Source organism: Emydura macquarii, unplaced genomic scaffold, assembly GCF_026122565.2.
Source record: "Emydura macquarii macquarii isolate MOO-44397 ecotype Brisbane River unplaced genomic scaffold, CSIRO-AGI_Emac_v2 contig_1477, whole genome shotgun sequence".
NCBI lineage: Eukaryota > Metazoa > Chordata > Testudines > Chelidae > Emydura > Emydura macquarii.
This window is the reverse complement of record NW_027131614.1, coordinates 12891393-12904137: the sequence shown is the minus strand read 5'-3', so window position 1 is coordinate 12904137 and position 12745 is coordinate 12891393. Positions and strand designations below refer to the sequence as shown.

At 47.7% G+C, this 12745-nt stretch overlaps 1 protein-coding gene across 2 annotated transcripts in view; it reads left to right on the top strand.

Annotated features, from left to right (window-relative positions):
- The window catches only part of CSPP1 (centrosome and spindle pole associated protein 1), a 165122-nt gene that overhangs the window by 118823 nt on the left and 33554 nt on the right, over positions 1-12745 (top strand). For both annotated transcript variants that reach the window (XM_067553656.1, XM_067553654.1), the window contains 2 exons: positions 8514-8560; positions 12038-12101. In XM_067553656.1, coding sequence (XP_067409757.1) covers positions 8514-8560; positions 12038-12101 — 111 coding nt within the window. The remainder of the gene's footprint in view (positions 1-8513; positions 8561-12037; positions 12102-12745) is intronic.

Here is a 12745-nt window from a genome sequence, read left to right as displayed (position 1 = left end):
CACCCAGGATCCCTCCCCCAATTCAGTGTTAATTTCCTTGTCCTTCAGGTGTTGTTGATGCCATGAGTAGAGATGAAGGGAGAGAGATTTTAGGGCCTCTGTTCCCCTGTTTTATAGCTCTCTTTTTCTTTGATAATCGTCTCCAGCTGAGGTTCAGAAGACAGCCATTCTGTGGAGACGGGAACCTCCAGCTGTTTTGTTGCCAAGATGCAAATTTCTTGCTCACACCCATTTTCCTGCCAAAGAATGGCCACTTAACCAGGTGATGGCCCATTTGATTTTGTTGACACCTGGCTAAGGCATCGGTTTGCCTTTTGTGTTTGAGGAAATGGTTTGTGCCTACTTTTCTAAATTTAGATCATGTCTCAGTAATGTTATACAGTAGAATCTTATCACTTTACATACAGTGTTGCCAGACATATTTTCACTGGGACAATAATGATCAGCAACTTACGAGTTTTCAAATGATACCTCACAAGACATACTTTGTACAAAATTTATCATAGTTTTGTAAAAGGGGTGAAGATAGGGTGCAGACTGTCACATGCACGTACCACTTATTGTCTTAAATTGTGAGCTTCTTGGGGCAGGGATCTTTTGAATTGTAGTATTTTCCCAATCAGATTAAGTTCTCTCTTTGAGTGATTGCTCATATCCATTCCAGTATAGGTGTGTGCGTGCCCCGTGCACAGATTCCCGGAACTTTTTTCCCTTAGCTAGCTCCGTAGGGTCGGCTCAGACGCCCCCTGGAGTACCGCGCTTATGCCGCGGTACATAGGGCGCCGCCGACCCTGTGGCCCCTCAGTTCCTTCTTTCCGCCTGTGATGGTTACTGGAACGTCTGCCTCTTGCATACCGCAAGTAGCATTCCTTAGTCTATAGCTTTGTTATTCAAGTTCTTGTTAATTGTTATCATAGTGATTAGTAGTAGTTAAGTTGTGTAAGTGATAGTGCCCTTAGGGGCTAGAGCTAAGCCATGCCTGGCTCCACCGGCTTTAAAGCCTTTACCATGTGTGCAAAATCCTTCCCCGTGAGCGACCCTCACAACCGTTGCCTCTGATGCCTCGGGAAGCAACATAGGAAGGAAAAATGTAGGATCTGTAGGTCCTTCAAGCCCTGGACCCAGAAGGAGAGGGACGCAAGGCTGAAGGCGATCCTCATGGAGTCCGCACTTCGTCCGGACTCTGAGCCATCGCGTTCTCCAGCGGCACCGGCGTGGTCGGCACTGAGAAAGAAGAAGCGGCCAGAGGCCGCACACATGGACTACCCCCTGCTACCGGGACAGCAGGGGGTACAGCAGGAGATGCCCCAGCTCCTTGCTGTGGAGAGTACTCCGGCACCGGCATCTCCCCGCAGGGAGCCTCCCCTGACTCCTGGGGCTGGGTGAGCGCCCCTGCAAGGGCCATCGACGCCGGAGGCTTTCGCTGCGGCACGCGCCCTCATGGACCTGCCCATGCCTCCGTCCCCCCCTCGGCCGAGGGTTCCGGGACCGGCGTCTCGGGGTAAACCTGCGTTGGGTTGCCCCGGTGGGTGGAGGAGACGGGAGTCGAGGTCTCCCTCCAGACGGTCGAGGAGGGTTGAGAGTGCGGGCTCCCCTCCCAGCTCCGACTCTGAGTTGTCGAGCTCCTCGACACTGCGGCACCGAGGGTGGTCGAGAGACAAGCGCCTGAGGCGAAGATGTTACAGTTCCGCCTCGAGCGGGGACCATGGTTCGGGCTCTGGTACTCTGGTGTGGAGCCCAGCTCGGCACCGATCCCCAACTCCGCCTGCCTCGCCACCGCCTGCATCGGCACCAAGCATCTCGGCACTGAGCGCCTCGGCACCGCGTGATATGTCGTGCTCCCAATCAACGTTGCGACGACATAGGCGTCACCGCTCCCGTTCCAGACCTGGGAAGTGTCGCCATAAGTCTTCCAGACGGAGGAGGCGTTCCACCTACAGCTTCTCCAGCAGCTCCTCCCCTCGTTGGCACCGCAGACGCCAGCCCCGGAGGTCATCGTTGTCCCGGAGCTGCTCTCCTTCCAGAACCCACAAGCACAGGTCAAGTGGTTCAGGTTCCAAGGGGCGACGTATGGATGTGACCCAGCAGGCTCCTACGCCTGCACCTACGTGGCCCCAAGGCCCCTGGCAATGACCATATTGGGGGCCGTGGGGTACCCAGATGGGTCAAGGGACCACCTCAATTCATTCCTTGGTGGCCCAGCCAGTACCCCCACCGAACTGCCCACAGGAGGGCCACCCCTCAGAGGAGGGGTCTGACCCAGAGGAAGGCCCCTCTACAGGGGCCCTTCCACAATCCTCCTCCTCCTCCTCTCCGGATGATGCAGTGACCAGGGACCATAAGGCCCCCCTCTTTGACTTCCGGGCCCACCAGGAGCTTCTGAGGAGAGTGGCGGGCAATCTCGGCCTAGAGATTAAAGAATTGTTGGAGGAGGAGGACCCCCTCTTCGGGGTTTCTGAGTCAGCAGGCCCATCACGAGTTGCCCTTCCTGTTCATGAGAGGGTGATGAAGATAGCCAAGACCCTCTGGCAAACCCCTTCCTCAGTGGCCCCCACCTCCAAGGGCGCTGAGCGGAAATACTATGTACCCAAGGAGGGGTTTGAATTCCTTTATACACACCCCGCCCCAGGATCGCTCGTAGTAGACGCAGTGAACCAGCGGGATCGCCAGGGTGGCCAGGGCAACACCCCTAAGGATAAGGACAGCAAGAAGCTGGACCTATTCGGCCGCAAAATGCACTCTTACTGCGGCTCTGCAGCTGAGGGTCATGAACCATCAGGCCCTCCTAGGGAAATACAGTTTGAACCTCTGGTCCTCTGCAGAGGTTCTGCTCGGGGTTGCCCCCGGACCAGGCTGCGGACTTTGCCACTGTGTCACAGGAAGGTGTGGCGGTAGCTAAGGCGGCACTTCAGTCGGCCAGTGACACAGCAGATGCTGCCAGCAGGGCGATCGCTTTGGCCATCGTCATGCGCCGCTGCTCCTGGCTCCAAGCGTCCGGCTTGTCCCAGGAGGTCCAACAGTCAGTTCAGGACCTCCCTTTTGATTACACCGGCCTCTTCTCTGAGAGGATGGATGAAAAACTCCACGCCCTAAAGGACTCACGAGCCACCCTGAGATCCCTAGGGCTATACACCCCCCAGGCCTCGAGGTGCCAGGCTCGCCCTCAGGCCCAGAGGCAACCACAGCCTCCACCTAGGCTGCCCCCCAGACCCGCTCAAGCCAGGAGGGGCCGGGATCGGTACCGGGCGCCCAGCCGCCGCGACCAACAAGGGTCCTCTGCGGGGTCCCAGCAAGGCCCAAACAAGGGCGATGCAGCCAATAAAAGATTTTGACGGGGTGTACGAGGGTGGCACGCCTCCTTTCCCACTGGATCGCTCCAAGTTATTTACCCACAGGCTTCAGCCATACCACGCCGAAGGGGAAGCCATTACCACAGACCAATGGGTCCTTGGCATAGTCCTCAAGGGCTATGCCTTACAACTTATGGCCTTCCCCCCCAACTCTCCCCCTACCCAGTCCTTCTTCAGGGACCCCCTCATGACCAACTCCTCATACAGGAGGTCAACTCCCTCCTCACGCTCAGTGCGGTAGAGGAGGTTCCTCCATAGGAACGGAGAAAGGGATTCTACTCATGGTACTTCCTAATCCCCAAGGCCAAGGGGGGCCTGAGGCCAATTCTGGACCTCCGCCATCTGAAAAAGTTTGTCAGGCACAGCAGGTTTCATATGGTTTCCTTAGCCTCCATCATTCCTGCCCTAGATCCAGGGGACTGGTATGCCGCCCTCAACCTGAAGGACGTGTACTTTCATATCACTATCCTTCCAGGTCACAGAAAGTTCTTAAGGTTTATGGTAGCTGGATGCCACCACCAGTTTTCAGCCCCCTACCCTTTGGCCTTTCGTCCGCGCCAAGGGTGTTTACAAAATGCATGGCAGTGGTAGCGTTCTTACCCTTCCATGACTGGTCACTGCACCCGGAGGTGGTGACTTTCGGAAGTGGGGGGTTCCCCAACTGGACCTGTTCGCGTCGTCCTGGAACAGGAAGTGCCCGAGGTTCTGCTCGCTCTGAGGTTGCGAGCCGGGCTTCCTCTCTGACGCGTTCCTTCTAGACTGGAAGGGGACCCTCCTGTATGCGTTTCCCCCCATTCCGCTCCTGCCCAAGGTCCTTTTGAAAATAAAGAGGGACAGAGCGGACATGATACTGATTGCACCAGCCTGGCCGTGGCAGCACTGGTACAGTATGCTGCTCGACCTGTCCATCGACACGCCGATTCTGCTCCCGAGGCGCTACGACCTGCTCTCACAGGACCAGGGTTGCCTGCTGCCCCTGGACCTGGACTCCCTCCACCTGACGGCATGGAGACTCTGTGGCTGACGGCGGGAGAGAGAGCCTGCTCGACGCAGGTCCAACAGATTCTGCTGCGCAGCAGAAAACTTTCCACTCAGGTGGTGTACTGGGTCAAGTGGAAGCGTTTTACCTGTTGGGCGGAGTCCCGGGGTATCCCACCATCCGGTTCGCCCATACAGGCGATCTTGGAGTACCTGCTCCACCTGAAGCTCCAGGGTTTAGCACCGGCTTCCCTAAAAGTGCACCTGGAAGCTATCTCGGCTTTTCTCCAGCCGATGGAAGGGCGTTCCCTGTTCTTCCACCCCATGTCAGTTAGGTTCCTCAAGGGGGTGGAGAAGCTGTATCCCCAGGTCCGTGACCCGGTGCCTCCCTGGGATCTAAACGTGGTCCTCGCCATGCTGACAGGACCCCCCTTGGAGCCCATAGCTACATGCCTGCTGCTCGTCCTATCGTGGAAGATAGCCTTTCTGGTGGCCATTACATCGGCTAGGAGGGTCTCAGAGCTTTAACCTCGGAGCCCCCCTACACAGTCTTTTATAAAGATAAGGTCCGACTGAGACCACACCCAGCCTTCCTGCCCAAGGTAGTGTCTCAGTTCCACTATAACCAGGATATCTTCCTCCCCGTGTTCTTTCCCAAACCACATGGTTCGGAGGAGGAGCGGAGATGGCACTCGCTGGACATCAGACGAGCCTTGGCCTTCTACATCGAGCGGACCAGGTCGTTCCGGAAAACAATGCAGCTGTTCGTGGCAGTGGTGGACCGGATGAAGGGCTCATCTGTCTCGACCCAGCGCATCTCCACCTGGATCACCGCCTGTATTAAAACCTGCTATGAGCGGGTGAAGGTGCCGCTTCCAGGAGCTGTGACAGCACACTCAACCAGAGCCCAGGCCTCATCGGCGGCCTTCCTGGGAAGAGTGCCCCTGCAGGACATCTGCAGAGCAGCGACCTGGTCATCGGTCCACACCTTCACATCCCACTACGCCATAGTGCAGCAGGCGAGAGAGGACGCGGGCTTCGGCAGAGCCGTTCTGATGAGAGCAGCTCACCATTGACTCCTACCCACCTCCAAGGTATGGCTATTTAATCACCTATACTGGAATGGATATGAGCAATCACTCGAAGAGAGAAAACAGGGTTACTTACCAGTAACTGTTGTTCTTCGAGATGTATTGCTCATATCCATTCCACACCCACCCTCCGTCCCCACTGTCGGAGTCGGCAGAAAGAAGGGACTGAGGGCCCGCTGGGTCGGCGGTGCCCTATGTACCGCAGCATGAGCGCGGTACTCCAGGGGGCGCCTGAGCCAACCCTACGGAGCTAGCTAAGGGAAAAAAGTTCCGGGAATCTGTGCACGGGGCACGCACACACCTATACTGGAATGGATATGAGCAACATCTCGAAGAACAACAGTTACGGGTAAGTAACCCTGTTTTTCTGATTGACAGGCCACAGTGCCTTGAGAAGGCATTTATTTAAGGTATTATCTGGAGAAGTGTGCTTTGCCTGTTATGAAAGACAATTTTGATTCATTCCATTAATTTTAATAGTCTGCCAACTTCATCTTTTGCTAATCCTAAATGGATAATAAAGTTGTCAATAACATTAATCTGAACAAAGACAGATGTTCCCTTTGCCAGGAGAGAGCTTAGATTGGCAGACAAGTAGCTGAACCCTGAGCATAGCTGTGGGAAATCATTTTATTGTTAGGATGATTCCGGGTCCCTGTACAGGACACTCCCAAGAGCTCACCAATTCTTTGTCCCCCTTTGTTTTGTGACTTTCGTTGTCCAGTTTCTGTTTTACACTTACTTATTGTCTGTTACTGTCACTTCCTACTCCTGTAGTACTAGGCAATAGAAATATGAGTTCGTTGCCTTCTCTCTCTCTTATTTTTTCAATTAACTTTCCTCAGAGTCAAATTCAACTCCTTTTTCTCCAGTGAAAATGGGCAGGGTCTGTACTTCGTGTCTTGGGTGAAGGGGGGGGGAAGGTTTCCTTCACTGTCTCCAGTTTAGTTTCTTCCTTTTCCTAATCTGAGACAGTCTGCGCAGCACTGCTTAATGGTCGGGCCACTGGCGAGGTGTCTACAGAATGAAAGAAAAAGAACAAGATAGCCACAGCCAAATTAGTGAAGAACAGTATACATATGTAACATTTTGAAATACTCATGCATTGATACAATATAGCCACAGTTTTTAAAGTTAGGAAGAAAATATTTATGTATCAATTTCAACAATGATGGCTTGATACAATGTTGCCTCTAGTTTGTGTATTGAAGAGGAAGAACATACATATGTTTCAGTTTCTATAATTACGCTTTTGTACAATGTAGTAAGTGACTTTCTAATGCAGACTGCATGGAGGGCTGGGGGGTCATCGGCTTGCATCAGAAACCCACAGAGACAGGATCGGGGTTTGCGGGGGGGTGGGGTGGGGTGGAATTTCTCTGCCTGCAGTCCAAACAAAAACGGAGAGCTATTGGGAACTGATTAGGGCAGCGGTGGGCGGTTGATTTCTCAGCTTGCATTCCAAACCCTCACAGATAGGAAAAACGGGGGTTGAGGGGGAGGTGGATTTCTCTGTTTGCATTCAGCACACACACAGACAGGATCGGGCGTGGGGGGTTGATTTCTCTGTTTGCATTCAACACACACACAGACAGGATTGGGGTGGGGGTGGGGGGTTGATTTCTCAGCTTGCATTCCAAACCCTCACAGATAGGAAAAACGGGGGTTGAGGGGGAGGTGGATTTCTCTGTTTGCATTCAGCACACACACAGACAGGAACTGAAGAAAGAAAACTCACCAGATGTCCCTTCTCCAGCATGCCCTGGGATATCTTCCCATAAACATCCAGATTCCTTTTGCTGGCTCTGAGCTTGCCCCACAGCCCGATGAGGTCTAAGACATCTGGTCGACTCCATGCTGGAGCACGTTTGGGCTTTGCAGCAGCCAAAGCTCTCTCCAGGCTGGCAGTACAGGAAATGGAGATTCAAATCTTCCCGGGGCTTGAGGGGAGGGGAGTGAAGGGGACTTTACCTGCTATTGTGACCACAGAGCAGCACAGCGCGATTGGCGAGAGCGGTGAAAATGGGGCATAATGGGATACATTCCGGAGGGCAATTAAGTCGAATTAAGCTCAATTATGTTCACATTGACACTAATTTGAATGAACAAATTTGAATTAGGCACTACACCATTTGCAGAGGTGGTCTTATTAATTCGATTTTACAGGCACCTTAATTCGAATTAACAGTGGTGTCAGCGTGAATGTGGGAGTAATTAATTCGAATTAAGGAACTTTAAATGGACCTAAGTCCCCAGTGTGAACCAGGCCATAGAGAGGTGAAGTCAGTTGCCTAAGATCAGAAAGCATGTTTCTTGGTCTCAGTTCAGTACCCTATCCTCTAAACAAAGCTGCCTCCCAAAGGTTAGTTACTTTTCATATTGTCCATTTTGATGCTCTATAATAGGAAGGTCACATTGATTGCTACTGCCAGGATTGAGCAGAATCTGCTCCGAGGAACCCAGTGTAAATCTGCTCTTTAGTTACCGAATAAAGGTTTCTGCAGCAGAAAAGAGGTGTTTCTAGAGTTTGATGTAGTGTAACTTTTAATGCTGACATCAGATTAACCTTGAATACATTTAAAGATCCTGTTAGTACAAAGACTGGTTAGTGTGGACCTTCTTCTAATAATCCATATAGTTTATCTAAATTCAACAGATGTCTTGCACAAAGCTAAGAAATAACCAAGTTAGCATTAATTTTTTTGCCACTGAGAAGTATAGTTCTGATATGCAAATATATTACAGGTACATTTTGTTCTTCGTTGGGAGAGACTTGCAAATACAGACTAGGGGGAATGTTAAGTATTTGCAACACTATCAGATTTGCTTTAATAATAGCTTGAATTTGTACATTAAGTTCATCTAGTTACACTTAAATTAATATTAAAACAGCTATAAACAAATTTTGCATAAAATATTCTTTATTAGAACAATGAATATGATTTTAAAGATAAGACTTCAGTAAGGAGTGACTCATTGTGGTGTCCATATTTGTGTAATAATATGCTGCTAAAATGTTTTAGTATGTTCTTGTATAATCAGTGTTTATATCCATTACTTTTTTTTCCTCCTTGGGCTGGGATGACTACTATAGACCACGATGATTCTCTTCCTGATTTTAACCCACGAAAGATGGGACTGGTAAGAAGAAACTAGCTCTCCTTCTTTCCCCTTCCCAATATGCTGTTCTCATTTTATTAAAATGTGAAGAGTATTGTGGCTTGTAGTTCTGTTAATTTGGGACTGTGTGTATATTAGTGTACTGTTGAAATAGAAAACTAAATTTAACTAAGCTTGCCATCTGGCAGGTTTACTGGCAAGCAGGGGAACAAAAAGTAGGATACTTTAGTCAGGTTTCTGATGAGGCAGGAAATAAGCTTCATGGCTGTATATCTTGATATATATACATAAGGCTGGATTCTTCACTGCCTTGCACCCTATATAGTCATGTACACCTGTGCAATGTTAGGAGTGGAATGCTATACCTGCTGTGAGTTAATGGAGAATGCAACTATGGTAGAACTTTACACAGATATACATGACTAAACAAGGTGCAAGGCAGTAAAAATCAGATACTGTGTTTCCAACAACATATACAGGAGCCTTAGAGCTTATTTCCTGACTCGGTGAAAAGAACTGAATAAAGTACTATCAAATTAGAATTCTCCACTAACTCACACTGGCCATAACAAGTGCAATGAAGAATCAGGCACTTTAAAATGTCACTTAAACTATTACTCTGAGATCCTTGCATTGCCTCATGATGCGTAGCTAACAGAGCAGTTATGTGTTCAGCATCATGTTAGTGAACTGTGATTGTAAATAGCTACCTGAAATTCTTCTTTGGTGGTTTGATTTAAACTACATTTTTAGATTTCTGTTGTCTCTTTTCTCTTTGATGAAATAAAAATTGATAGAAAGTATAGTGATTCTCAACACAAAGAAATATCTTTACAAAATCAAGTATGTAATAAATTGTGGTAGCCATGTTGTTCATTACAAGTTCGACCTTTAAAGTACATAGTAAGGATAGCATAATAACAAATACTAAAGTTATGTTACAGTTGCACAGAAGTACATTTTTCAGACTCTATAATATCAAGGACTGGATGTCACGGGATTAGTAAAGGTCATTGAATCATTCCTGTCTAGATCACTACGTTGAATATAGCACAAAAGTCACGAGGATATTCAGTAGCTTATGTGAAGCAACTTGCCAGTTTGTGTTCAGTTCCTGATGGACATAGGTCCATGTTACACAAAACACAGTCACAATTGACACCGATGTAGGCAGTCTTAGCAGAGAGGATTGTTGTGGAAAACAGCCAAAGTATGAATTATTAAGGAAAGCGTCAACTATCTTTTTAATTCTAGTATTTTTATCAATAAAATAGGTCTGAAGCACATTGGAGAGCATTGCACTTGTTTTGTAGGTATAAAGAAGTGTTGTTGTAGCCGTGTTAGTCCCAGGATATTAGAGAGACAAGGTGGGTGAGATAATATCTTTTATTGGACCAACTTTTGTTGGTCTGAGAGACAAACTTCACTTTTCACAAAACGATCACTTTATATCTGTCCTCTTATCAGTCCTTATCCTCAAAGGAAATCTGCACAATGCTTTCAAAAGATGAGCATGGGAGCTTAAATTCATAGCTTGGCTGGACGCTACAAATCATGGTCTTAGGTCAGGTCTGCATTACAAATTTATATCTGTATACTACATCACTCAGAGATGTGAAAAATCTACACCCCTGAACGATGTAGTTATACCAACCTAAGCCCTGTTGTTGACATTAGTATGTTGGCGGAGGAGCTTCTCCCATCAGCATAGCTACTACCTCTCGGGAAGGTGCATTAACTATGCTGACCGGAGAAGCTCTCCCGTCGACATAGGAACATCTTCACTTAAGTGCTACAGTGGCGGAGCCACATCGGTGTAACTGTGCCGATGCAGCATTTTAAGTATAGGCCTGACCTTAATAAAGACACTGGATTTATGGTTTATTACAACGATCTGTAACCCACTGACCTCCCACCCTCTTTTTATCATATGACTACAGGGGTGTTAATGGGCCACTTCACCTTGAATGGTCCCTTAGAGTATGTGCTAACTGCTTATGCTAAATTATCTGTTCAATCTTTCATTTAGCTGACACTCTTAGTATCTTTCCCAGATCTGAAGATGATCTCTGTGTAGCTCGAAAGCTTGTCTCTCTCACAAACAAAAGTTGATTAAAAGATATTATCTCACCCACTTGGTCTCTCTAATTTCCAGTACTGTCAATCTGGCACTCTTCACATCCACTAGACCAGTGTTTCTCAATTAAATTTGGCCACGGAACCCTTTTGAACTTGATAAATAATTGCGGAACCCCCCCCCCCAAACTCTTAACAGTATTTTTCCATATGAGGCCAAAAAAATGTCAAAATAAGCAAATTATATACAAACAACTAGGTCAGCATTTCTCAATTAAATTACACTTACACTTGATACCCTCCGCCAAAAAATCCGGGACATCTTCCCTGTTCCGACAGGTTAGTGATCCCCCAGAGTCAATAATGAGTCAGTTAGGGAATAAATGAATTTTATTATGAAAACAGGAGTAGTATAGATTTTTAACTAGTTATACCCATCTAAACAAACAATTAACTATAAAGTATAGACTAATATAATAGGATATAAAAACAATTAACCACAAAACATAAATTGTTATAAGAAAGTATTAAACAGACAACTAACTATAAAAACCTAAACTAATTTTAAACAGACAGGAGCTTCCTGTCCAGGAATCAAACCCCAGTCTTCCATGTGGCAGGCAGGGACACGCACCACTATGCTACACAGACAGTTAACTGCAAGACAGAAAGTTTTTGCACACACACAGAGATTTCACACAGACAGTTAACTGCAAGACACAAACGGGCAGTTAACTGCAAGGCACAGACTGATACAAAGGAATGTTAAACAGACAATGTAGCTGTAGAACAAAGACTGATAGTTAACTCCTCACCACACAGTCTAGAATCCACAGCATTACTCGATTTCAGCCGGCAAAAACACGGTTTGCGCTCGGGGGGAAGACACGGGAGCGGGAGAGTCGGGACCAGTTGATCAGGCTGGTTGCGATGAGGCTCTCAGCGGGGGCTTGGGAAAGACCCCACTTTATGGGCTATGGGCTACGTGCCAGCACCTGATTGGCCGGGGGACACTTGCAACAAGTTCAGTTTCCTGGTCAGTTTCATTTTCCATATATGGCGTGGGAACCAAAGGCACAGCCAATTACCTAGTCTTACCCTAATAAGGTCAGGTCGTGGGTTGACTGTTAGCACCGAATGGGTGGGTGGGTGGGGGGGGGCGAGGGGTGGTCATGTGCAGGAACTGTGCTGCAACATTCCCTTTTTCGGCGGCGCAGAGAGCAGCTGCTCTCGGCGGCCTGGAGAACAGCTGCTCATGGAACCCTAACAGTGTGGGGTTCCGCGGAACACCAATTGAGAAACACTGCCCTAGACTATTAGTTAACAAACAAGCAAACAAAAAGCCAACAACAACAAAAAAAAAAAGAAACCACTCAGACACCAGTACAGCTGAACTAATTGTCTTCTGTTTTATTTTTGTAGTTCAGGAATGAATCCAGTGAATTCTTGAAAAATTCACTATTGGAGTCTGAGAGTGCTTTCATTGGTGAGTTTATGTCTCTATATTTAGCAGTATTTATGTTTATGTGAAACATGTAATTTTATATGGTGGTATTGCTGTTCTCAAACAAAATGATTATTCTGTTATTATTCCGTTCAGAGAGGTAATGGCTCTAAGTAATGGGGAAAAGGGTCATTTTATTTTTTTGTTTTTTACAAAATCTGGATTTCATGTTAGGAAACACATACAAATTTATTGTGTTAATATATAAACATTGGAGAGCATGATATAATCTATTCTAGCATGATTTATTCACTCCCCTGAATAACATAACTTACGCCGACATAAGCGCCGGTGTGGACAGTGCTAGATTTGCGAGAGAGCTTCTCCTGCTGACACAGCTTCTGCCACTTTCAGGGGTTGGAGTAGTTAAGCTGAAGGGAGAACTCTCTCCCGTCGGCTTAAAGCAATAACATTAGAGAACTGTAAACTTGCTAGTGTAGCCATGCCCTAAATTGTGATCAAGAGGTAATACCTGTTTGAGTGCATTTTTTCTTATGCAAAAAAAATCCCTTTTCTGCAATGCAGGATGTTAGCATTGCCTTTTATATGAGAGACATGTCATGCTGAACCTAAGTTGCATTACATTGCCTCCAGATTTTGATGCCACTGAATGAGAGTTCTGCATA